The sequence below is a fragment of the Cebus imitator genome, unplaced genomic scaffold, assembly GCF_001604975.1.
Source record: "Cebus imitator isolate Cc_AM_T3 unplaced genomic scaffold, Cebus_imitator-1.0 Scaffold59, whole genome shotgun sequence".
In the NCBI taxonomy this organism is placed as follows: domain Eukaryota; kingdom Metazoa; phylum Chordata; class Mammalia; order Primates; family Cebidae; genus Cebus; species Cebus imitator.
In genome coordinates this window covers 1,351,585-1,378,986 of record NW_016107374.1, presented here as the reverse complement: position 1 = coordinate 1,378,986, position 27,402 = coordinate 1,351,585, and the positions used below count along the sequence as shown (strand labels likewise).

Genomic DNA, 27,402 nt, shown 5'->3' with positions numbered 1-27,402 from the left:
TTGTATATAAATTATATTCCAACTAAGGCTGACTAAAAAGTCAAATGGAAAAATGTTTACAATATATGTCACTAAGGACTAATTTAATGCAAATAATTCTTAAAATAGGTAATAAAATAAACAACCTACTAGAAAAACATGCAGAGAAAATAAGCCACTCACAGAAGGAAAAATTACAGAGGACCATTAAATTCACGAGGAAATGGCCAACCTCAGTTGTACTTTAAGAAATGCGTATCAGGCTGGGCACAGTGGCTCATGCCTATAATCCCAGCACTTTGGGAGCCTAAGGCAGGAAGATTGCTTGAGCCGAGGAATTTGAGGTGAGCCTGAGCAAGACAGTGAGACCTCATCTTTACAAAAAATATAAAAATTAGCCTGGCATGGTGGTGCACACCTGTAAGCCCCAGCTACCCAGGAGGCTAACATGGAAGGATCACTTGAGCCTGAGAGGCAGAGGTTGCAGTGAGCTGAGATGGCGCTACTGCACTCCAGCCTGGGCAACAGAGTAAGACCCTGTCTCAAAAAATAAAAGCATATCAAACAAGTGACTTACACTTTTTTTTTAACCAATCAGAATAGCAAAGATTAATATATTTGCTAATATCCAGTACTGCAATCTAGGGACATGCACAGTTTACTACAAGTTTTCATTCGATGGGAATTTACCAATATCTATTAATGTTTTAAATACACATATCTTAAAGATATAACAAACAAATATGTAATAATAACAACACACAATATAGGGTTTCATATGTCAGGAATTGTTTTAAGTATTTTATCTGGATTATTTGACTTAATCCTTACAATAACAACCCCAAACAGAAGGTACTTTAATTATTCCCATTTTACAAATGGGAAAATGAAATTAAAAAGGGATTAGATAATTTGACCAAAGTCATATCACTAGTAAGTAGCACTGCCAGGATTCAAACTTAGGCAGCTTGGCTACAGAATTTATATTCTTAGGTACTATGTTATTCTCCCTCTCTAGAGGGAGAGACTGTTTAATTCTACAGCATTTATAATAGCAAAAAGCAAAAAGTCCATCAACAGGGGACTGAGTAAATAAAAAAAATCTATACTATGAAATACCAGGCAGGCAGGATTCATTAAAAATAAAGTAACATTGATATTAAATCAAAAACTTACTGCAAGCAATATTTATAGCAAGAACCTATCATAAAACAAAGAAAATAGGAAAAATAATACATATACTTGCACACACAAAGAAAATTTCTGGAAGCTATGCATCAAACTGTGTTTAGTAAATACCACTGACATATAAGGAAGATTAAGGGAAAGATTTTTATTTTTTATTTTTATTACATTCTGTATTATTTGAATTTTTAAACTATGGAAGCAGCACTGTTATTATATTAAAAAAAAAAAAACCCACCTCGTTTAAAAACGTAATTATTCTACTTGGTATATTACAACTTTTATGGTACGGATTTACCTTTAGCTCTTGGATTCGCTGGCTTCGTCTGTCTCTTAGATTCTTTAATTCTTTCTCATCCCAGCATCTAGCCTTGTATTTTAAGTCACTTGACCCTCCAGAGATCACTCCAGATTTTAAAAATAATGTTCCATCAAGGGCTACTGTCTGTAAAATTAAAAGTATTTTACCCTGGAGACATGTACGTAAAGATAAAAATAAGGACATGATGTGGCAATTTTTACAGCTGAGAATAAAACATGAGAAAGCCACTTACTGAACTTTACTAATAAAATATCTAGTTTATGAAGAGAACCCAAACAAGCAAACCACAAATATAAAACCCATTTCATTAAGACCCAAAGAAATTCTAGGGAATAAAATTATTGATTTAGTCTTTTATCAATATCTGGATTGGTTCCAATTTTTCCTATTATACCCAATGATTCAATGAATAAAATTTGTACACTCATCATTTCACACATGTAGGTTAATCTATATGCTAAGTTCCTCACAGGTACAAGTGAGAGAACTGCCCTTCACAGAACTGGTATAAATTTAAGTTCCCACAGCAGTGAACAGAAGACTCTCTCTTTTTTTTTTTTTTTTTTTTTTNGATCTCGGCTCACCGCAACCTCCGCCTCCTGGGTTCAGGCAATTCTCCTGCCTCAGCCTCCTGAGTAGCTGGGACTACAGGTACACGCCACCATGCCCAGCTAATTTTTGTATTTTCAGTAGAGGCGAGGTTTCACCTTGTTGACCAGGATGGTCTCGATCTCTTGACCTCGTGATCCACCCACCTCGGCCTCCCAAAGTGCTGGGATTACAGGCTTGAGCCACCGCGCCCGGCCTACAGAAGACTCTCTTTCCCCATAAAGTATTACTGAACTTTTTGATGTTGGTCAATCTGACAGGTGAAAATAGTACCTCAGTGTAATTTTAATGGGTATTTCCCATATGAGTGAGGTTGCATTCTCACATTCAAGAATTATTTCCTTTCATGAAAACAAGTTTGTTCATATCCCTTGTCCATTTTCCAACTATATTATAGTTCTTTTCCATAGTGATCTGTAAGAACATTTGCTCTTTACTAAAAGCTACAAATATTTTCCCCAGTTTGCCATTTTTCTTTTGATTTTTCTTAGTCTTTGCTGTATAGAAACTCTTTGTTAGGTGAACTCATTCATCTTTTATAGCTTTTGGGTTTTTTGTCATATTGGAAAAAGACTTCCCGTCTCTGAGATTAAGAAAAATTTCCCAGGCCGGGTGTGGTGGTTCACACCTGTAATCTCAGCACTTTGGGAGGCCAAGGCAGGCAGACCACTCGAGGTCAGGTGTTCAAGACCAGCCTGGTCAACATGGTGAAACCCTATCTCTACTAAAGATACAAAAATTAGCCAGGCATGGTAGGGGGCAACTGTAATCCTAGCTACCTGGGAGGCTGAGGCACGAGAATCACTTGAACCTGAGAGGCAGAGGTTGCAGTAAGTAGAGATCGCACTACTGCACTCTAGCCTGGGTGACAGAGCAAGACTCCATTTCCAAAAGAAAGAAAAAATTTCCCATGGTTTCTCTTAGAAAGTTTATGTTTTTACTTTTATATTAACATTTCCAATTCATTCTAATTTCTGGAATTTATCCTGATACAAGGAATGAAGTTTAGATTAAAACTATATTTTATTCCAGATGGTACTCAACCAAGTAGTAACTTGCACATTATTCACTATTGTTTAATACGTGCAATTTTGGAAAAAAATAATCTTTTCAAAAACTGTCCAGCTGCTGACATTTTTCTGGGTCTGCTTTTTGCTTCACCATATTAAAACGGCACAGTATAAGTAGATCTTTCTATAATATACGTATTTTAGAGTAACAACCAACCAGTCTATAGGAGAAGAAAACAAATAATTGTATCTCTGGTTAAAGGGAACAGACAGAATAATTACATATATGTAAAGAGATTCAGGATTTTTAAATTCTGGTATATAAATTTTAAAAATATGTGAAAACTGAGTTATCACTAAAATATAGTGACCAAACTATAGCTAGCAGAATTAATGTAATTCATATTTGTAGTTTATAGATATTATATGTAGTTTGTATATACTATAGTTTACAAGTAAACCAAAATATTTAATACTATTTGCAATGTTTAAATAAATAAAATTCTAAAACATGGTATCAAGTATATAGAAAACCAAAAGCAAAAATTCCAGATGAGTCACCAGATGATTTCTATGAAAACGTGACATCTATCCAATTGTTTGACCCAATCTAAAACACAGAGAAAATTCTTTCAAAGTCCTGAGATACAGTTAAAATACAAATAAGATACAGCTGATTAAAATTCTGAACTACTGATAAAAATAAGATACAACCAAAAGGGGTAAAGAGGTTATTATGAACAAGATAGAAACAATAAATATTTGTTATATGAAGGAATAAGCAATCATATCTTCATGTGACTTCTTTGACTATACAAATCTTCGAATATCAATTCTATGAAATATACAAATATACAAAAGTCAACGTTAGTATAATTAGGCAGCAAAATAAGAAAAACAGTAACTTACTACGCTTGCTTCAATTTAACGTGTAGAAATCAATGATAGTGATCACATTATGCTTAAGACTATTGATCAGAAACACCAAAATGTATGAAAAGTTAATCATGTTAGATAAGTCAATAAATTTAACACTGGAAATCCTCATGTGTCATAAGAATTGCCTGCTTTGTGTTTATCTGCAATTCTAGACATTCCAGATTAAATGTGTTAATTGACTAGTAAGTTATAAAATTACTATCCGTTTTTGAGAGCTACTTGCCAGGCACTATAATAGCATTTTACATGTTTACTTAATTTAATTCCTTACCCCATAAAACAGGTAATATTATTTCCCCAATTTTAGATGAGAAAACTAAAACTAGTGGTTTACAGACTTCCCAACATTCACATAATTAATTACTAAGTAACATCACTGGTCTTAAGTTATAGCTTATACCCGTAAGCATTATGTTACACTTCATCATAAATGTAGTTTTTTAAAAACACTATGTCAGATAATTTAAGGATTTTAACATTGCTCAACTAAATGCAAACATAACTCTCTATTCAACTGAGAGTAAAATCGTACTTATTTTTAAGACCAAAATTATTTCCTCAAGATACTACTATTCAGTAATCTTATTTCGACTGTGTTTTTTAGAAATTCAAATATGTTAAACCTTGAACATGCAAAAGGACAGTTAGCATCTCCACTAAAGTATGGAAGAATTAACCCAGAGGGTAAAATAAATAACCTAAATCTTTTCCTGGTATCCAAAAACACAGGTACTATTATCCAGGGTTCCATATAAGGTTAAAAAAAAATAAATGCTTTAGAATATTATTAAAATAAATCTAATTTTCAAAATATAATTTATGATGTTGAGAAATGCTATGAGTTTTTTTTTTTTTTTTTTAATTCATTTTTTGAATTTTTGGTTTTTTTTTTTTTTTTTTTTTTTTTTTATTATTTTTTTTTTTTTTTTTTTTTTTTTTTTTTTTCTAAATTCAACGGAACATTAGAAAAACCACTGAAGCCATAACCACCTTAAGTTCTAGGCTGGTTCTCTTTAGAAAAAATAACATATAAAAGCATATATGTTTTTATATGTTATAAGCATATAACATATAAAAGCAAATACAAATATTTCTGTGTGTTTGTGTATAATATGTTGGTCTTTTAAGTACTACTTCAATTTATCTAAAGGTGTGATATAAGCCTCTTTTCTTACTTTCCGTCTTTCAGGTCCACCGAATGCAATATGCCTCGCTTCTTCTACAGTCTCACAAACAAGACCATTTCCGCACACAAACTGAATCACTTTCTTCAGCTGAGGAAGCTGAGTCTTTATGACATCAATCACCATTTTACAGCCTTTAAGTTCCCTTAATCTTTCATTGATTGGCTTGATCTAAAGGGTTTAAAAATATTTAACTTATTAGATACACTGAAAAAAGCCCAAATGTTCATTATATTCCTTTTCACAAAATATATAAGCATGGCAGTAAAAGATTAACCGTATGTACCCAGCCGGGTGAGATGCTCATGCCTGTAATCCCAGCACTCTGGGAGGCAGAGGCGGGTGAATTCACTTGAGGTCAGGAGTTTGAGACTAGCCTGGCCAACAAGGTGAAACCCTGTCTCAAATAAAAATACAGAAAAATTAGCTCTGCATGGTGGCACACACTTGTCATCCCAGCTACTCAGGAGGCTGAGGTAGGAGACTCATTTGAACTCGGGAGACGGAGGTTGCGGTGAGCTGAGATCGTGCTACTACATTCCAGCCTGAGTGACAGAGTTAGACTCCATTTCAAAAAAAAAAGTATGTAATTACATACAATAAAAGTTTGATAAGAACATGACGAACTATATCCCATCATTGGTTTAGGTAATATTTTTTAAAAACAAAAACTTCATTAAAAGCCAGAAGACATAATTTCCAGATTCAACTCTGTCACTAACTAGTCGGGATAAAACAATGCATAAGAAGTGTCCCCCACATTTAAAATCATAAAATCTAGTGGAAAATAATGCCCATTCAGGTATGTGTCAAAAGAGTAGCACAACACTATAGAAGTTTAAAAACCACTTTTGGGCCGGGAGTGGTAGCTCACACCTATAATCCCAGCATTTTGGGAGGCCAAAGCAGGTGGATCACTTGAGGTCAGGCGTTTAAGACCAGTCTAGCCAACGTGGTGAAACCCTGTCTCTACTAAAAATATAAAAATTAACCAGATGTGGTGGTACATGCCTGTAATCCCAGCTACTTGGGAGGCTGAGGCAAGAGAATCACTTGAACCCAGAAGGCAGAGGTTGCAGTGAGCCGAGATCATGCCATTGCACTCCAGCCTGGGCAACAAGAGCAAGACACCGTCTCAAAAAAACAAAACACTTTTGACTTAAGTGATCAGGAAAGCCTTCAGACCTTCTTGGTCATGACTTTTAGGTTGGGTTTACAACAGATCACAAAAGTGTCTGCAATGTATTATCAAAAACCAGCAAGTATGATCTCACTTTTTTTTTTTTTGGGACAGAGTTTCGCTCGTTACCCAGGCTGGAGTACAATGGTGCGATCTTGGCTCACCGCAACCTCCGCCTCCTGGGTTCAGGCGATTCTCCTGCCTCAGCTTCCTGAGTAGCTGGGATTACAGGCACGCGCCACCATGCCCGGCTAATGTTTTGTATTTTTAGTAGAGACGGGGTTTCACCGTGTTGACCAGGATGGGATCTCTTGACCTCGTGATCCACCCGCCTCGGCCTCCCAAAGTGCTGGGATTACAGGCTTGAGCCACCGCGCCCGGCCTTGATCTCACTTTTTAAACAAAACAAAACAAAGCAGAAAACTTATATATAACCAAAATGTGTGTGTATATATATACACTTGGGAATATATAATTATATAAATTAAGTGTATGGAGGCAATTTAAAGTAGTTACTATTAAGGAATCGAGCATTATGACGGGGTAGGAGTATTCCCTTTATATTTGATACACTTCTGTGTGAGATTTTTTAAAAAATGAGTCTGTCTTGAAAAAAACCTCAAGTGAGAAATAAGTAAAACAGGATTCTAACAGGTAGATGAGTTGGGGTAATGAGTTTTAGTGAGCAGAAGGTAGCAAAAGTGTGGAAGTACAAAAGGGAGGTCTGGACCATGAGTAACACCAGCCAGCATTTGCTAAGACTTTCCTCTGTGTAGGTCCTCTGCCAGCTGCTTTACATGTAACAATTCCTTGTAGTAATCCAATAAGAACTAATTCTTCCATTTCATACATGGAAAACTGACGCTCAGAAAAATTAAGAAAAAGAGCTAATTAGAGGTAGGGCTGAGATCCAAACTCAGAGCAGTCCAGCTCTAAGGCATGTGCTCTTAACTACTATGCAGACTGTCTGCAATTCAGGGTCTTGACTGGTGAACCAAAGAGAACATTTTCTTGAGTAGTCAATGAAAAATCACTAAAGGATATCAATCATGACATGACAGAGCTCCTGTTTCACGAATTTAGACTCAGGATATGTTAAGGTATCTCAATACATATCTCAAGCCTCAAAATTTAGTCTTTTCCACAAAGAACTAATATACTGGGTCAAATATTTACAATTAAGACTGACCTGGCATTATACCAACAGACCATACATCTTATCTGTTTCCTATACTTTGCTATACACAACAAAATATATTGCTGGCTAATAGAGTAGTGCACTGCTAGTACAATGAAATCAAAGTAAGGTAGAATTCTGTAAAAACTAGATAAAGAAGAAATGATATGATATCAAGAAAGAGAGCAGCCACTTGACATTATTCTTTGCTTGACAATGTATTTAACACCAGCCATTTAAATGACTGGCTAACTGGCATCAAAGCTACAATTTTTTTCAATCACTATGATAGTTTTAGGCAATAAAAACATTCTTTAAAAGACAAGACTTTTATCATTATAAATACAGTCATTATCAAGTTCTTACATCAAGGTAATCTAGAGCGAGGAATGTCTCAGGTTCAGCTCTTTCCTCCTTCAGAAATCGAATACAATCTTTTGCTACCTTTTCAGAGGCAACAACAATGGCAATGATGTACTGGCCGAAAAGCTTAGTAACAGCCAGCTGATATTTCTTATGAATAGGATGACACAGGTCAAGTAGTCTTCCAAACTTAGCAGGTTTCAAAAAAGGAGAGAAAATCAGATATATTCATGTGAAATACATAATTCATTGTTTTCCAACGTAACAGAGTAGCACAAACAAAAACTAATTTTATAAAATTATATACCTCATAATTAGTAGTTTTACTTAAATAGGCCTAAGTTTCATTATGAAATGTCCATCTAGCTACGTGACACTATATTTTAAAAAAGAGTAATAAAGAGGGACTAGCCTTACCAAAATATTAAAATATTTTCTAAAACTACATAATTAGATAATATTCATTCATTCCCTTATCTATTAAACAAAAAATCTATAAGGCACCTACTATTGCAGGTACTGAGCTAGACATTGGAAAAAACATTAATGAAACAAAGCAGATACTTTCTGACCTCATAGAATTTTTAGTCTAGAGCTAGACAACAACAAAGTTTTAGAGAATGCTCTGAGGATATTTAGCAGAGATCATGTTGGCATAAGAAGTCCAGGAAGGATTTCCATAAAGTGTTACTTGGTCTAAGACCTGAAGAATGGTCAAGAATTACTTAGATTGAAGTTCAAAAGCTTTACTAGAAAATGTCTGAATGTCAAGCATCATGTATCAGTAGTCTCTAGAGTATCTAAAGGTTTAATTTTGTGTTTTAATCTCGGCTCACTGCAACCTCCACCTCCCAGGTTCTAGTGATACTCCTACCTCAGCCTCCTAAGTAGCTGGGATTACAGGCACCTGCCACCACACCTGGCTAATTTTTGTATTTTTAGTGGAGGGGGGTTTCACCATGTTGGCCAGGCTGATCTTGAACTCCTGACCTCAAGTGATCCACCTGCCTTGGCCTCCCAAAATTACAGGCATGAGCCACAGTGCCTGGCCAATAGGTGTTTCAAAATAGAGCACTGGTTACCAGTCCCAAATGCTGAAAATAGGCCATATCATAAAATAAGGATTGCATAGTACGAACTGATGTTAGTGACAAGAGAGTCAGATGCAACCCTGATACAAAAGGAAATACTCTTGTGAGGCGGACACCTTAAGCAACAGGTGATATTGTATTTTGGCTAATGAAATGCACTAGCAATACTAGATGCTGAAAAAATATTTCAAAAACAAATGAAACCTTGAAAAATATGAGGTTTGAGGCTGTATGTATGCCGGGGTCAGACTCCGTCACAGCATCCAAGTTCTTTAGGGGATACTGGCCACAATTTGAACTTTCTAAGCACTATGTTCATGTCATGCTTCTCCCCCAATAATTACATCTCTATAGATACTACCAGAAGTTTTACCCTAATTATTTGCTATTACATTTTAAATATAAAGACTCAAACACAAAACTTAAAGATGTCTGAAATAATATTGCTTTGTAATAATGGTATTATTTCTAATCCCAAATAAGAAGATATGCTGTAAGCAAACAGGAAAGCTTAGTTTTCTTTTTGTTTAAATTAACTATTCATTCTAATTACCACAGAATCTGGGTACAGTCTTTTAAGGTGTTCCAGAACCTCTGCTCTCTTTTGCTGACGTTTTCCCTCATGGGTATCAATTCCAGCATTCTGCAATTCACTTCTAATAAGATTCAATTCTTCATTAACTTCAGACATTCTTAATTTTGCTTTTTCAATTTCATCCACCAGAGTTTCCTCTTGCTGTTTCTTCTCTTCCAAACATTCCCTACCAAATAACAACAAATTATAAAGCAAAATGATAAACCAAACTTTAAGAATTATCAGATACAACGGCATTGCAGGGGAATGGGGCAGTGCTCTACCAATTTTTAAAGGGTACAAAATGCAATAAACCTGACACCAAACATGGGCAAAAGAGATTTTGCTCATTCTTTGTTGATAAAAATATGGCAGGGCCAGGTGGCTCACTCCTGTAATCCCAGCACTCTTGAGAGGCTGAGGTACGTGGATGGCTTGAGTCTAGGAATTTGAGACCAGCCTGGGCAACATGGCAAAACCCTGTCTCTACAAAATATAAAAAAATGAGTCAGCTGTGGTGGCACACACCTGTAGTACCAGCTACTCAGGGGACTGAGGCAGGTGGATCACTTGAGCCCAGCAGGTGGAGGCTGCAGTAAGCCATGATCATGCCACTGCACTCCAGTCTGGGTGAGAGAGCAAGAACCTGTTTAAAAAAAAAAAAAGAAAAAGAAAGAAATTCATAGATAAGAAAACTGCAAGGGGTGCAGTGGCTCACACCTGTAATCCCAGCACTTTGGGAGTCCGAGGAGGGCGAATTGCTTGAGTCCAGGAGTTCAAGACCAGCCTATGCAGCATGAAACCCCAACTCTACCAGAAATACAAAAAAGTAGCTGAGTGTGGTAGCATATGCCTGTAGTCTCAGCTACAGGCTAAGGTAAGAGAGTCATGTGAGCCCTGGAAGTCGAGGCTGCAATGAGCCATGACAGTGCCACTGCACTCTAGCCTAGGCAATGGAAGTGAGACCCTCTCTCAAAAAAAAAGAAAAAAGGAAAACTGCTGCAAGGAATTTTTTTTACTCCACCTACATGCATGTCTTTGTATACTCCTCTAACTTCTCTATTCGTTTTTTATGATCTTCTATTTGTTCTTTTATTTGTTTTAGATTTCCCTAAAAGAGGAAATGAAATCTAAAATCAATTACAGCAATTCCAGACCAACAAAATTACATGCCTAGAACTTACTATAACATTATAAGCTGTTATAAATTTGAAAAATGTCAAATATAATTATATGTAAACACTTATCAGAGCAAATTTTAATTTTGAAATTTTAATTTTAAAAAGGCATATCAGGGTTCAAATCCTGACTCTACCATTTGCTAGATATTTCATCTCAACTGATTTCTCTCTGTAACTTCAAACTTCAAGGAGATTATTTTCAAAGATCTATATAGTTCTTATCACTTAAACTAATTCACTCAACAAATATATTAGGTTGGTGCAAAAGTACCACAATTACTTTTGCAACAAAGTGTTCAGAATTTGTTGCACCAACAAATATATTAGGTTGGTGCAAAAGTACTGCAATTACTTTTGCAACACAAAGTTCCTATTATATGGTAACCTAAATATGTTCACTGGCTACCATGTGATAGTTAGAGGTACAGATATAAACAAGAGTCTCTTCTCTGAAAGACTGATGTCTGGTAGGAGAGACATACAATTAAATTAGTAATTACAGTAGAGTTGTTTTGTGTTATTAACAGAGGAACTATAGGGCAACTAATAGGCTTGTGGGTGAGGACTTCATGAAAGCGTTGTTCTATTCACTTTATCATTAAATCCAATTGGAGACTACTACTGTAGTAGCAGTCTAGTACTATAGTAGTCTCCAACTGGTTTCATGTCTTTTTTTCTCCCACTTAATCCATCCTGTACACTGTAGCAAAATTAATCTCTTAATCCATCACTAAATGGTTGAAAATAAAGCGTGTAAGAAACCAAAAACAATTATTTCAGTATACGAGGAAAAAGAAGAAATAATAGTTTTCAAGTAGAAAAGTATGAACACGTTCCATGAAGATAATTATCCTGTTTTACTCACTTATTACACAAATTCATTGAACAAACATCCACTGTGCTAGATGCCAGTTATAAAAATGAGTAAGCTACAACTCCTTTTTTGTGCGGACTATACATGTTGAAATTAGAGTCCCATATTGAAATTGTATTACCTCACTTACAAATTCCATTCAGAGAGGAAGAAACAAGATTAGTTAAGAAGGAGTACCAAGTTCAGTAAATTAGAAACACCTGCCTCTGGACCTTTACTCTGGCCACTTCCAGAGCCTGTGTCACACTAAATAGGTCCCTTCATGGTTATTAATTTTACTTGCCAGGTGGACCTCTTAGGGGTTACCACAAATTTCAGTGTATAAGTTTATAACATGATACAAATTATACAATTATACAAATGTTTTAAAAGTAATTCCTGCTATGTTACCACCTTGTCACTTTCCTTGCCCTTTTCTATTCACAGTACTATCATAGATTATGTCTTTTATATTTGTTTGTATCTTCATCTGCCAAATAATGAAATAAATGAAATGAGGTAGTATAGTTTAAGGTTAAGAAGATTCATTCCGGATTCAAGTACAAAAAGGAAATACATTTTCATTAAGAATAATTCTAAATCATTACCCTACAACCCAAGATACCTGAACTTCTCCATGCCTCCTCTTTTCAAATGCCAGTCTTTCTTCATCTGTCTTCTGTTCCCACTTCAGTTTTTCCAGCTGTTGACTCATTATAGCTACTTTCTTTCTTACTTGTTCTTTAAGTTCCTTATAATGATCCAGCTGCATAAACAGTATTGAAAAATTGCTAATTCACTTAAATAAGCATGAGAGCAAATTCTTTGTATGAAATCCAGTACTAGAAGATAATCTTCCCAAAATCTTACTTTATAATTAAATCATAATCGACCACTTTCCCCAGGTAAAATAATGTGAACGTAAAACCTTCTTTTAAAAAAACTGTTTATTGCTGGGCACAGTAGCCCACACCTGTAATCCCAGCACTTTGGGAGGCCGAGGTGGGTAGATCACAAGGTCAGGAGTTCAAGACCATCCTGGCCGATATAGTGAAACCCCATCTCTACTAAAGATACAAAACTTAGCTGGGCATGGTGGTTTGTGCCTGTAGCCCCAGTTGCTGGAGAGGCTGAGGCAGAAGAATCGCTTGAACCAGGGAGGCAGAGGTTGCAGTGAGCCGAGATTGTGCGACTGCACTCCAGCCTGGGCGACACAGCAAGACTCCATCTCAAAAAAAAAAACAACAACTTTATTATTTATTTTTGAAATTGTTATTTATTTATTTATATTTTGCTCTGTTGCCCAGGCTAGAGTGGCACAATCACTGCTCAATGCAGCTTGACCTCCCAGGCTCAAGTGTTTAACTATAATCATTTGTAAGATAATCATTTTTTCCTCTCATAAACACTTAAAGATACATGTGGCTTTGAGGAGACATGATCGCTTAATTAATAGGAAGGAAACTGATTACTTAAGGTGCTTTAAAATGTTCAGTGATGAATTAATCTCTTATTATACAAGATTTAATTATCTTAAATCAGTAAACGGCAAAAAACATGAAACTGACAACAAATTTTTGTTATCTCTTATCAATTTTATGATAATCTTACATCACAATTATATACCACAATAATTATGACTATAGTAGAAAAATTATCATTTTCTCTGGATTCTCCTTTCTAAGGTTTTTGGACAGAGACCTTAGTATAGAAGTTTTTTTTGAATATCTCATTGCTTTAAACACTTTTTTAGGCCAGGCACAGTGGATCATGCCTGTAATCTCAGCACTTTGGGAAGCCAAGGCAAAAGGATCACTTCAACCCAGGAGTTCAAGACCAGCCTGGGCAACACAATGAGACCTCATCTCTACAAAAAATTTAAAAATTAGCCAGATGTGGTGGCATGAGCCTGTAGACAGAAGGATCAACTGAGCCCAGTAGTGAACTATGATTGATAACAGCAGGAGGCAGACAAATCCTAGACAGACAGGGGTGGGTCCTGTCTCACCCCTGATCTTCAAGCCAAAGACTGGTTAAAGCCTAGCTACACATCCTGGGTAAATCCACAGACAAGACTGAGAACCTAGTTTCCTGCTTGGCACACTTACCTCTGATTGACCCCTACCCTTCACCTATTTTACATATACCTACCCTTCCCTAATTGGTTTTTCACACTGTTGTATCCACCTTAGAGCAGTGCTTTTGTTTTAGCTTTTTTTTTTTTGCATACTTAACAAACCAATGAGCACACAATCCCCCCATTCTGAGTCTATAAAAGCCCCAGATCCAGCTACACTGGGGGAGAAACCACTCAACTTCTGGAGGGGGACCACCCTTGCATCCCCTCTCTGCTGAGAGCTGTTTCATTGCTCAATAAAATTCTTGTTTGCCCTCCTTACTCTTCCATTGCCAGGGTAGCCTCATTCTTCTTAGATGCAGGACAAGAACTCAGGACCCACTGAACATGGGTATAGAGAAGGCTGTAACACTGTGGTCCTCTGCCCTCTGCTGGCAGAAGACAGCTGCCCCATGCAACAGGAAGCAGTGGCAGGGCCAAGCCAGCCCTGGAGCTGAGGGCCAGAGTGGGCCAAGAGTCTGACAGCTGTTAACATGCCGCCATCTGTTGGGCTGTGGACAGGACTAAAAGAGCTAATTAACACACTGTAACGTTCCCTCTGAGGCTTTGGGGTCACAAGCACCCTTGCCCAGGTGCCACTGTCTTCCCCCCATCTAGATGCAAGAGTCCACTGTGGGAGTGGCTTGTGACACACCTAGTCCAGCTCCAGACACTGCATGGAGGCTGCTTCTGTGCTGTACTTGGAACAGCTGGCTGGAATCTAAACTTGCTTGCTCACACACTCTCTCCTGCTGGGGGCTGCGTGTGCAGTCGTGGCAGCTGTGGGATTCATGCTGGAGTGCATGCTGGAGTGCAGGCTGGGTGCGGCCTGGCAGGCTGGGTGGACGGGGTAGCTCCTGCAGTGAAATCAGGACCAAGCAAGGCCAGGACAAGGGTATCACCAACTGGGGGCCTCTGGCTGACAAAGTGACTGAGAAAAATCCTGCATTGGCTGGGCGCAGTGGCTCATGCCTGTAATCCTAGCACTTTAGCAGGCCAAGGCAGGCACATCACCTGAAGTCAAGAGTTTGAGACCAACCTGACCAACATAGAGAAACCCTGTCTCTACTAAAAATACAAAATCACCCAGGTGTGGTGGCGCATGCCTGTAATCCCAAGTACTCGGAGGCTGAGGCAGGAGAATCACTTGAGCCCAGAAGGCAGAGGTTGCGGTAAGCCGAGATCATGCCATTGCACTCTAGCCCGGGGCAACAAGAGCAAAACTCTGTCTCAAAAAAAAAAAAAATCCTGCTTCATGATCATGATCATGCCACTGCACTCTAGTCTGAGTGACAGAGTGAGACCCTATCACCACAAAATTAAAATTAAATAAATTTAGATTCTGTAAGCAGGCTGAAAAATTTAAATCCCCATAATTTACATTCTGAGGGTAATCTCTTAAAATATCAGAGAGGTCATCTTTTAAATTTTTTTCTAATTCAAAGAAACAACAGAAACTTAAGATTTCCCCTAAGTTGACTTTTTTTTTTTTTTTTTACCTGACTGGCTTCCAGTTCAATGTCTCGTTCTTTACGTAAAATTTCTTTCTCAATCTGCTTTTCAAAACTTCTCCATGCACCATCCAAATCAACCAGCTCTGTCTCCAGGGCTTTTATGTCATCTTCCTGTTTAGAACATTGTTTTTCACTGTCCTTTATTGATTTCTTAGCCTCATCTAATTTCTTGAGGTGGTGAGAAGTGTTTTCTTTGGCTTTAATGTACTGAGGCCTCTTCTGATTTAAAAGGGTTTCAAGTGACCTGAAAAGGAAAGAAGTTTGCTTTAAAAAAATTTCATTTCTTTAATATAAAACGGGAAGAAGTTGTTTTGATCAAACCACTTTAAAAAAGAAATCCTATAAATTAACTTTCAGAGACTATAAGCAGATCAATGGTTGTCAAAGGTTGAGCAAGGTCAGGGGGAGGACTGAATAAAGCATAGGGTCACTTTTGAGAGTGGTACTGTAGTGGTACTATAGGTAGACACTTGACACTAAAAATTTGCCAAAACCTGTATTACTTCACAGCACCAATAATGAACCTTAATGTAAGCGAATTAAAAAAGAATCACTCAGGAGGCTAAGGAATCCTAGATGAAATGTAGAATGCAATAAAAAATCTAACTTTATTACAAATGTAGAAACCACCTTATTAAAGAGGTGGAAGGAAAACATGCTGACCAAATTCTAGAAATGAGTTGAGTCTGTAAGACAAGAAGAACACATAAGTACTATACTCTAAAGATGCTTTCCATGGGGGTATGGGTTAAGAATTCTGACACTACTACACAAGATTACTGGAACTGCACAGTTAAGCAAATGGATGGCAGATGGTAGAAGCCAGATTTCCCATTGTTGAAGTGGGAGGTTACAGATACGCAAGAGAAGGCTAGAATGATTCATGTGGTAATGGCTTAGAATTGGGAGACAGCAATATGAACTCATGTTTAGCTTAATATAGTCACATATGGAAATATTTATAGCTAAGTGTATAAATAGTATATACACATATTTCCTAGTTCCATCAGCTGAGAAAGCCTAGAAGCAAGGATACTCCAGTAGCCACGAAGATATCTACCACCTAGATGTTGGTTCCTAATACCATTCTCCAATAAAAGGAACCAGGGTTCCTTTGAGAAATGACTGATTATAGGCCTGGGCAAGCCGATGCTAGGACTGGCTTATACATAATGACACTAGGAGATAATTCTTTTCTAGAAAATAAGGAAGAGCTCAAAAAAAAAAAATCATGAGAATATTTCAGAGGGACAAAGGAGCCAACTCAAAGCGTTCTCAATGGCCAAAGCAGGAACAATCTAAGCAACAAAATAAAATGTAATATTGAATTATAACTCCAAATGTAAAATATCCATAAATCTATACTGATGTAAACAAATAACAAATTAATTAATTTAAAAATAAGTAGAGACAAATTTGTACAGAATTTCAAACCATGTAAATACTTTGCCCTCAAGGTAAAACGTAACTCTCCCTACTCCTTGTGTGGGCTACGATCAGTGACTTCCTCTCAAAGATTATAGCACGAAAAGGAAGAAAAAATAACCTTACAGTGGAGAAACATGACAAACATTACTTCAGTCAGGTGATCAAGGTCAACATCAACAGTGATGTCAAGTTGATATGACATGATATAGTACATGCTAAATGTCATGTAACGTATGTAATACACTGATACTCTGATAGAATATAATGAGAATGATATTTTAGTTCTGTGGTCTTCCTCCCCACAGTCCATATCTTCAGTCTAATTATGAGAAAACCATTAGATAAATCCCAACTGAAAGATGTTCTACAACAAAACTGACCAATATTCCTCAAAACTGTCAAGTGAACTGACACAGCTAAAAGGAGACTAGGGAGACATATAAATAAATATGATATTCTGGATCATAAAAAGGACATTAGGCAAAAACTGAGAAAATATGAATAAAGTACGAATTTTAATGTATCAATATTGGTTTGTTAATTCTGACAATATATCATAATAGCATTAAGATGTAAGTAATAGGAGAAACTAAGTGTGAGGAATGTGGGACTAATAAAGGAGCTAAAAAGAAATTATTTAAGCAGATAGTGAAGGTTAAGAGAATCCTCAGCAGAGCTTCCCTTTTAATAAAAAGCAGCCCCCAAATCATTTCTTTTCTAACAAAGAGGAGCCTGAAAAATTGAGCTACAAACATACATAAGCAAGCTGGAAGCTTGCATGAGTGAATACTAGCAGGTGTGCCAATAGAAAAGGCTCCAACTTCCCTTTTCTTTGTCACCAAGTGTACAGTAGAAAAGCTGGCAACATGGCACTGGCCAGGTAGACAATCTGCATAAAAGATTAGGATGGGGTGGCCAGCTTCTTCATGCACTATGCAAATGGCACACCTAGTCCTAACAAGTTCTTCGAGTGCTATGCAAATGACATACTGGGTGCGACCGATCCTTCATGCCCTTAATCAGACACTGCCTCCTCAAGCTCATCTAGAAAACCTCCAATACTGCCTGCCGGAAGACCTGCTCGGGAGCCCCTCTCTCTGCATGACAGAAAGCTTTTCTCTTTCTTTCACCTATTAAACCTCCACTCTTAACCTCACTCCTTGTGCATCTGTGTCCTTGCCTTTCTTGGTGTGAAGCAATGAACCTCAGGTATTACCCCAGACAAACAACAACACTTCAGGACCATTCTATACTATAATTACAATTTTTCTGTATATCTAAAATTATTCCTAAGTAAAAAGCTTATTTTTAAAAATCAACTTTCAAAGTGTCACATATTATTTCCTCTATCAATCTACATATAACCCAACAGTTAATATCTATTTTTTAAAACTCACTTTAATTCTTTTTCTGTTTGTTGTAGTTGTCTAGTTAGCATTCCATGTTCCTTTTTCCTAGCTTTAAGTGTGTTTTCATGATGAGACAAAGACTCTCTTGTGACACTCAAATCCCTATTCATGTTTTCTAACTTGGTGTTCAGAAAATGAATCTTTTTCTCATTATGGTATAGTTGAAAAAGCTGCAGCTGTATCTTGTTCATTTTCAGTTCTTCGAGGAGACTCTGGTAACGTTCTGCCTATAAAAGAGTACAATTCAACACCAGTTAAAACAGAGTACATTTAAGCTGGCCTTTCATAAACTCAACTACTGTGTCAACAAATTAACTAACGAATTTTTATTTGTCATTAGGACACAATATTCTTGCCAAAAGTAGCATAATTTGGCAAGGGTTTCTGAATATACTTTTTAAATAAGTCAGTAAACCAGTAAATGATTTTGTGTTCTTGTGCTCAATGGTATGATGGTAAGAACCATGAAGCAGCATGCATTAACCTGAGTCCTAATCCCATTTGTCTGGACCTGTGAGTTTAACAACTCAATCAATATTTCTGGCATCAGCTTCCTCCTTTGTAAACTGAAAGAAGAGTGTGATATGACTTACAAGGTGCTAGCAACTTTAAATTCAATGTCTCTCCCCCATCACCCTCCTCATGGCCCCAGCCAACAACTTGTCTCCTGCCACACTCCCCACAGCCACAGCTGATGACTCCTCTTTGACCCCACCGATTTTCCTCTTCCTTGACTGCATCATAATCCTCCACTGTATGCCCCTGCTCCAGCCCTACCCCTTTCTCCTGTTCTCTCCAACCACCCGCTTCTAACTTGGAGTCCTCCCCATCTCTACCCCTTACCCATTCTCAAACCCGACATGCCCAGCAATCTGCTCCCTTGCTTCCCCTGTGGGAGGTAGCAGGGAACAAAGGAATCATCTGAGTCCACATCCCCTTCTCCCTCTCCAATCTTTCCCAAACTGAAAAATGTCTCGGGTCCTTCTCCTCCAACCCTAATACTTATATTGAAGAATTTAAGTATCTCACCCAGCCTTACAAACTCACTTGGCATAATCTCGATATCATCCTCTTTTCTACTCTCCTTCTGGAAGAGAAGGAAAGAGTGTGGCTATCAGCCTAGGCACATGCCAATAATCTTCATAGACAAGATCCTATAAGGCCCACAGGAGCTGCTGCTGTCCGCCCCCGCCACTCCCCCCTGTAAATTTTTAAAACCTCAAAGAAATTTCCTAAAAAGCAGATGAAAATCCTGTCTAATTCCTTTCCCACCTTACAGAGGCTCTCCAAAAATACACTCGAGTCAACCCTGCCTCCCAAGAAGGAACTATTATTCTTCATACCCATTTTATCTCTCAATCTGCCTCTGACATCCGACACAAACTTAAAAAGGCTGAAGATGGCCCACAAACCCCACAATAAGAGCTCCTTAACCTGGCCTTCAAAGTCTTCAATAATAGGGATAAGCAAAGTAAATTAGATATAGCCCAAAGAGATCGTGCTAAATACCAGCTTCTAGATGCAGCTATCCATTAACCTAGCCAGAGTACCCAAGGGCACAAAAGACCCGATAGCAGTGGCCCTCTCAATTCTTGTATTAAGTGCAGCACAGAAGACCACTGGGTGCAGCCATGTCTTGACCCACAAATGCCGAAAAGCCCTTGCCCAGTCTGCCAGCAGACAGGCCACTGCAAGTCTGACTCCTCTCAACACACAGACGGAAAAGCCCGCACCTCAGAAACACCACCCATTCAGCAAGACAAAAAATGAAGAATCCCTTGTACTCCCCTAGCTCCTTGGCCTAGCCGCTGAAGACTGACGAGGCCCAGGCACCCCCGACCCCATCTGTCATCACTGCAACACAGGCCAGGGTAACTCTACTAGTAGCAGGTAAGCCGATTTCTTTTTTAATCAATACCGTGGCCACTTACTCAGCTTTGCCTGAATTCTCAGGATCCCTCTCAGGTCTCAGTTGTGGGGGTTGACGGACTCATCTTGCGCCCATGTGCCACCAGACCTCTTACTTGTTCCCTATTTAATACTGTTTTCTCACACTTTCCTTATCATGCCTCATTGCCCTACCCCCATCCTAGGCAGAGACCTTCTAACCAAATTCAAAGCTTCCATCACCTTTTTCTGTTCCCCACAACCAGATTCGCTCCTACTCCGCTCTGCCACCATGCCAGCCCTCGACCCCTCCTCTGTAGCCCCTCCCTAGAAGACTCTCAGATTCACACTATTACCCATCTAAACTTCCTTGCTAGTAAGTGATATAGGCTTTCTCCCTCCAAAGCACAACTCTCCAGTCCAACAGTGATGTACTTAGGAGTCCAGCTCTCCCCCAGGGCCTGAGCCATAACCCCAGCATGGGCAGCACTGATAGACAGCCTGCCCCCACCCACCTCTAAAGGTGAAATCCTTTCTTTCCTAGGACTAGCAAGCTTCTTCAGAATATGAATTCCCAATTTTGCCCTCCTAGCCTGGCCCCTCTAAGAAGCAGCTAAAGGCCCTCCAAATAAGCCCCTAAATCCTTCACACAACATAATCCCTAGCTTCCACAAACTTAAAGCCGCCCTCATACCATTCCTGCTCCATCTTTGCCTGACTTCTCTCAGCCCTTCATTCTCTACACAGCTGAAAACAATGGAATAGTCCTTGGTGTCCATGGCCAACAAAAAGGAAGTCCTCCTATCTTCATTCCTATAGCTTACCTATCTAAACAATTAGACAACACTGCCTGAAGTTGGCCAACCAGCCTCAGAGCCCTAGCAGCAGCCACCACCCTAGCCTTAAAAAGCAAAAAACTAACATTTGGTCAAAACACTGCAGTCCACATAATCTACAAAATCTCCTATGTTTGCCAAGCACTAAGTACACTTTCTCCTTCTCATAGCCAACTACTCCATGCCCTCTTTTTTTTTTTAGTTTTTGCTCTCAGTTATGGCATATACCTTTGCAAATGCTCTTTCTTAAAAACCTGAGTTCCCCCTCTCCAAAAGTGCTCCCCTCAATCCTGCATCTCTACTTCCAGTATCTTCCTCCTCTCCCACCCACTACTGCACTGAAATCCTTGATCACCTACAGCCTCATTTCTGTAACATCCTCCCTAAACCTCTTTCCAATTCTGACAACCAGTTAGTTATAGACGGTGCCTCTTGCAAGTCAGTCAACTTCCATAAAATCGCTGGGTATGCAGTCGTCTCCCTTAACTGAGTAATTAAAGCTAAACCCCTACCCCCAGGGGCCTCCTCCCAAAGGGCAAAACTTACAGCTCTCGCCAGGGCCCTAACCCTCTCCAAAGGCAAACAAGTCAACATTTTTACCAACTCCAAATATGCCTATCACATTCTCCATTCTCACAACACCATCCGGCAAGAGAGAGGATTTCTTCCTGCCAAAGGAACCCCCAACACTAATGGCCCCATATTTATCAACTCCTCCCAGCTGCACACCTCCTGGCTAAAGCAGGAGTTATACACTATTGAGGACACCAAACAGGGTCAGATGAAATCTCAAGAGGAAACAGAAAGGCCGACAAGACAGCAAAAGAAGCCTCCCTTTCTTCTGCCCCTGCCCCTCTCATTACCCCCGAAATCCAACCCCAACATCCTCCATTGAAAAGGCTTCCCTGCTACAAGAGGCCACCTCCCCAAACAACCCCTCTCAACTCCTTCCCCCAAATACAGACTCTGATTCTTCCTCAAGTTCTTAACTAATAGCCCCACTGCCTCTGCTCCTTCAAAGTTTCTTCTCACTTCTACAAGGCTCAAACAATCTCTCGATCTCACTCACTCCTTGTTACTACGCTCCAACTCTACGCTTGCTTCCCTTTACTGCACCTGTTTTTCCCTTTCCTCTAGTGCCTGCTCACCTACCCCAATTTCTCAGCCCTGGGACCGTATTCCCATTCACTTTTCATACACCTTCCAAAAAGGCTCTGCCTTTGTAGACAGAGCCCTCACCCTCACTGGGAACTATCCCACTGCCCTCGCTCACAGAGCTACCAAAGTTCTCTCCACATACACTGCCGATTACAACCGCACAAAACTCCCTCACCCTGCCATCCGAAGTCCCATAACCTTCACACCACAAAACGTGGCCAAGCCCCCTTATGTGTCACCTCAAACACACACACGTAGGCGCCATCCCTCCCTCCGCCTGTGGCTCAACTCAGACCACCTCCCACACCTCACTCCGAGTAGATCGTTTCCCCTGAAGCAGACGGCCTCTTTATCCGGCCCTACTGCGTTACCTCCCTCCTGCCTCTCAGACACAGAAACCCCTTCCCCAGACAGGAGTTCTCAAAGGGGTCTCTCTCCTCCTCACTCTGGGTTGCTGAAGCTGAACGAGTCCCTCCAAAAGAGGAACCTACACACTCCAACACCTGTTCTCAATCCACTTGTCTGCATTAACACTGAAGGCATCTTCTTCCTCTGCGGATCCACAACCTACTTCTCTCTCCCTGCCAACTGGACAGGTACTTGCACCCTGGTCTGCCTTACCCCCAACATTAACCTTGTCTTTCCAAACCAAGAACGCCCTGTCATTATACCCTCTCAGAAAGAGCAATACAGTTCATTCCCTTATTAGTAGCCCTTGAAGTCACAACTAGTGTAGGGTTAAAAGCAGAAAGCCTACCAACCTCAGTCACTCTCCCAAGACTTCCAATCATCACTAGAAGAAATAGCAGACTATTACTCATCTCCAAAACCAACTAGACTCTTTAGCGGCAGTCACCCTACAAAATCGCAAAGGTGTAAATCTCCTCACTGCTGAAAAAGGAGGTCTGTGCCTCTTTTTAGATGAACTAGGCTGTTTCTACCTCAATGAATCTGGGTTAGTATAAGAGGCTGTCAAAAAACTCAAAGACCAAGCACAAAAACTTAAAGACTGGAAAGCTGCTGCCAAGAAAGACAGCCCCCTCCCCTGCTGTCTCCCTGAAATAAAAAACAGCTGCACCCAAAAACAAACAAACAAAAAACTTAGACAGTCAGTTCACCTGGACCCAGTAGTTCTGTAACTCCTGGGCACCCTGGCTACTGCCCCTCTTAGGTCCTGCCATAACCTTTTCCTCCCAGCATTTGGCCCGTCTTTTAACGACCCCTCACCCAGTTTTTACAGGACTGTATTAAAGCTCTCACCCATGGAACAATACAAGATATAACGCTGCTCCAAGAACACTGACTGCTCCAGGAACGACAGTCCCTACTATCTAGCCCCCCACCCAAATATCGCCGCTATCCACCAATAAGCAGCCAGATAACAACGGTACCCCTCTTTTATTACCTATTGAAAGGCTGGAATGTTAGGGACAAGCTGCCTCAGAAAACCCACTCCGTGCAAGCTGACCCCGCCCCTACTCTGACTGCTCTGCAGCTACAGGCCTCAACTCCTATCCAGGTGCTACAATTAAGCAAAAAAGCCTGATTACAGTGATCTGGGTACCTCCAGTGAGGACAGGTAAAACAAATGTTCGTTATCCGTACTTGTAAATTCCTGTTTTACACGTACTGTAAAATCTGGTTTTTCAAAACTGCCACCACAAAAGTCACAGGATGATGTATTGTAAGTCTGTCCCAAGTTAACAAACTACCTCTGTGCCTGTTACAAGCTGATAGATTATCTCAGTCCTGAAACTCCCTTCTGCCCCTCACACTCCATATAAATCCCTCCTTTAGTAACATCGGAGCTGCCGCCTCTGATTGTTATGAGGCAGCCTGGCAAGTTAATAAAACTTGCTTGCCCGACTTTGGGTCTACTCTTCTTTCTCTCGGCTAACCTTACAACTACAACTAAAGTCAAGGTACTATACCAGGCATTGCGAAGAGGATCAAGAAATATCACAGAGGAACATTTGCATGTAATGTGGTCATGGCCTCCTAGGAGGTTCTCAAGACCCTTTTGGGGAGTCCTGAAAACAAAACTATTTTCACAATAATACTAAGACTTATTTGTCTATTTCAGTGTGTTGACACTTGCACTGACAGTATGGATAAAATTGCTAGGCCTTAGCATAACTAAGATTTAACACCAAAGTGTTTACGAGAATCCAGCTGTCTTTTATTAAGCTAGACATTAAGGAAATTATAAAAGTGGTATACAATGTCTCTCTTCTAATTGGTTTTGGAAAATAGTTATATTTTATAAAATTACTATTCATGTTAACATGTAATAAATTTATTACTATTTGTACAGGGATCATTAAAATATTTTTAAATTTTCCAGTGTTAATTTCAAATACAATAAATGTTAATAGATAATAACCCATATGAAAAAAAACTCTTGGAGGTCCTCAATAATTTTTAAGAGCATAAGGGGGTTAATATTCAAAATTTGAGAGCCTTTGCCACATAAGACAGAAACCATCAAGCTTGTTTTTAGTTGGGAAAATCAGACATTTTTCTAGTTCAGGCTGTCCTGCCTATATGGAAAGAAAATCCGAAACAGTGGGAGCAAAAAGTTTATGTAATGAATATTGTGCTTTAATTGTCTTATACTATTAATCTTCTTGGTAACCACCTAGTGATTCTAACAGAGAAAGTTTTGTATCCAACACTGAATGGTTATATCTTCCTAACATCTTACCTCTTCCTTCTCTAATTTTGCTTGTTTGCGCTCTGCTGCTACATTTTTTTTCTTATTAAAATTAAACTGTGCATCCTCGTCAGCTTTTTGTAACTTTCTTTTCTTTTCTTCATATTCTCCTATAAGCTCTCCTGAAGTGCTGATTTCCTCAAAAAACTGGGTCCTTTCTTTGGGTTTTTTCAAAGAAATCGACTCTACAGTTCCCTTTTAAAAACAGCAAAGCACATCAACAGTAAAATATAGTGAAGTATTTTCAAAACTCTGAATCAAATAAACTACCACAGCTACTTACCTGAAAAACTAAACAATTTTGTGCTTTGACTATTATGCCTATCTTTTCCAACTCTGAAATGTAAATAGAACGACTCACAAGATTATCATCAAAGCGAAATTCTGAGCATGCCCCTAAAATAAAAGAATAAAGCCTGTTAAAAATATATCAGATATATCTCAAAATCCATTGAAAGTTTAATAAAATTACTTTTCTTATTGAGATGACCAGTTAGTAATAATATACATGGTAATAAATGCATTTAATGAGTCAACAAATATTGAGTTTCTATTATATGTCAAGGTCTGTTTTACAGTGGCAAACAAAAGACATGAAAGTCTCTGATCTCAAGGAGCATATATCCTAGTCAGGATGTAAAAGGAAAATAAATCTCAGAACCCCTAACTCACTAAGCCCAAGGGAAGAGTCAAGCTGGGAACTAGGGCATGCAAACCTGCCTCCTATTTTGTTCCTAAATAATATGGCTGTGAAGATTAAAAAAAAAAAAAACTGCATGCCTCCCTCACAATTTATCCACAGGAAAATTCCTTGTGGGCCCCAAGATCTTTACCCTCAAACAGTTCTGCTGAATTTCGACCTGACAGTATAAATTGATAGCTTATCTTCACATGCACAGGACAAAGGACAGAACTCAAAGTCATCCCTCTGCTCATCTGAGATAAATGCAAATGTGATTGACTCCTCTGCCCTATGTTTATCTTTTTTTTTCTGAGACAGAGTCTTGCTCTGTTGCCCGGGTTGGAGTACAGTGGTGCAATCATGGCTCCCTATAGCCTAGATTTCCTGGACTCAAGTGATCCTCCCACCTCAGCCTCCTAAGTACTGGGACTACAGGCTCATGCCACCACACACATCTAAGTTTTTGTAGAGACAGGGTCTCACCATGTTGCCCTGGCTGGTCTCAATCCTCCCACTGTGGCCTCCCAAAATGCTGGGATTACAGGCATGAGTCACCATGCCCAGCCTGTATTATCTAATTTTTTTTTTGAGACAGGGTCTCACACTGTCATCCAGGCTGGAGTGCAGTGGCACGATCTCCACTAACTGCAACCTCTGCCTCCTGGGTTCAAGGGATTCTCCTGCCTCAGCCTCCCGAGTAGCCGGGATTACAGGCGCCCACCACCATGCTCAGCTAATTCTTTGTATTTTTAGTAGAGACAAGGTTTCACTATGTTGGCAAAGCTGGTCTTGAACTCCTGACCTCGTGATCCACCTGCCTCAGCCTCCCAAAGTGCTAAGATTATAGGTGTGGGCTACACACCCGGCACCGGCATATATTATCTTATATAAAAATGCAGATTCACTGAGCTAGCCTAATGCATAAGTGTCTATTACTCTACCCTCATCACATGTGAATAACTGATCAAAGAATGCAACCACTGGTCTCTTATCTATCCACGTCCTTTAAAAAAAGTTTCTTCCTCTTTCCCCAGTACTCGCCCTTTTCCTGCAAATATATATATACACACCACAAATTCAAACATTTCACTCAAGTTGCTTTTTGGTCATAGAAAAAACTGTGTAAAGCCAAAAATATGCATAAAATTTGTTCATCACGAAGAAAAACTGATAAAGAACCTCAATAATAAATTTTATAATTTCTCTGTCTTCAAGGTACTCCCTCCTTCATCTCAACTAAATATCCAGGTTTTAAAATGTTATTTGACAGTAGGGCATTTGAACAATTATGTCTATTAAGGAAGAGCAGACATAATTGGAGAATTATGTGAAGAATCAAACAGGTTCTGTTACTTGCTTCTGAGATTTGCTATGCAAGAGAAAAAATGAATTCTAGCTAATTATGCCAGTAGAATAATAAATCATATCCTCCAAAGAAAGAAAAAATGAGCAATCTTACTTGACTCTTGAAAAATAAAATGAAAAAAAATTATAAAAAAATACCTCGGATAATCCTTGCAAATGTTTTCTCTTTGCCACTTTCCTCCACATATATAATTTTTACACTTGCAGAAGAAGAAACAGGTTTTCCAATATGCGCTCCATGAATGAGTTCTTGAATACTTTTCACTCTTAAATTAGCTGGTTTCTCTCCCATTACAAAACTAAGTGCATCCATTACATTAGATTTTCCTGGGGGAAAAGAGATAAAACATTATTCATTCTTTTTTCGTTTTTGTTTTTGTTTTTTTGAGACGGAGTTTCGCTCTTGTTGCCCAGGCTGGAGTGCAATGGCGCAATCTCGGCTCACCGCAACCTCCGCCTCCTGGGTTCAGGCAATTCTCCTGCCTCAGCCTCCTGAGTAGCTCGGATTACAGGCATGCGCCACCATGCCCAGCTGATTTTTTGTATTTTTAGTAGAGATGTGGTTTCACTATGTTGACCAGGATGGTCTCGATCTCTTGACCTCGTGATCCACCCGCCTCGGCCTCCCAAAGTGCTGGGATTACAGG

At 39.1% G+C, this 27,402-nt stretch overlaps 1 protein-coding gene across 2 annotated transcripts in view; it reads right to left on the bottom strand.

Moving 5' to 3' along the window:
- The window catches only part of SMC1B (structural maintenance of chromosomes 1B), an 81,288-nt gene that overhangs the window by 48,373 nt on the left and 5,513 nt on the right, over positions 1–27,402 (bottom strand). For both annotated transcript variants that reach the window (XM_017529472.2, XM_037738901.1), the window contains exons 2-12: positions 26,894–27,082; positions 24,992–25,104; positions 24,700–24,903; positions 18,103–18,341; positions 15,263–15,521; positions 12,273–12,413; positions 10,642–10,724; positions 9,593–9,800; positions 7,952–8,137; positions 5,220–5,399; positions 1,463–1,609 (exon numbers count right to left, since the gene is read on the bottom strand). In XM_017529472.2, the coding sequence (XP_017384961.1) occupies positions 1,463–1,609; positions 5,220–5,399; positions 7,952–8,137; positions 9,593–9,800; positions 10,642–10,724; positions 12,273–12,413; positions 15,263–15,521; positions 18,103–18,341; positions 24,700–24,903; positions 24,992–25,104; positions 26,894–27,082 (1,949 nt within the window). The remainder of the gene's footprint in view (positions 1–1,462; positions 1,610–5,219; positions 5,400–7,951; positions 8,138–9,592; positions 9,801–10,641; positions 10,725–12,272; positions 12,414–15,262; positions 15,522–18,102; positions 18,342–24,699; positions 24,904–24,991; positions 25,105–26,893; positions 27,083–27,402) is intronic.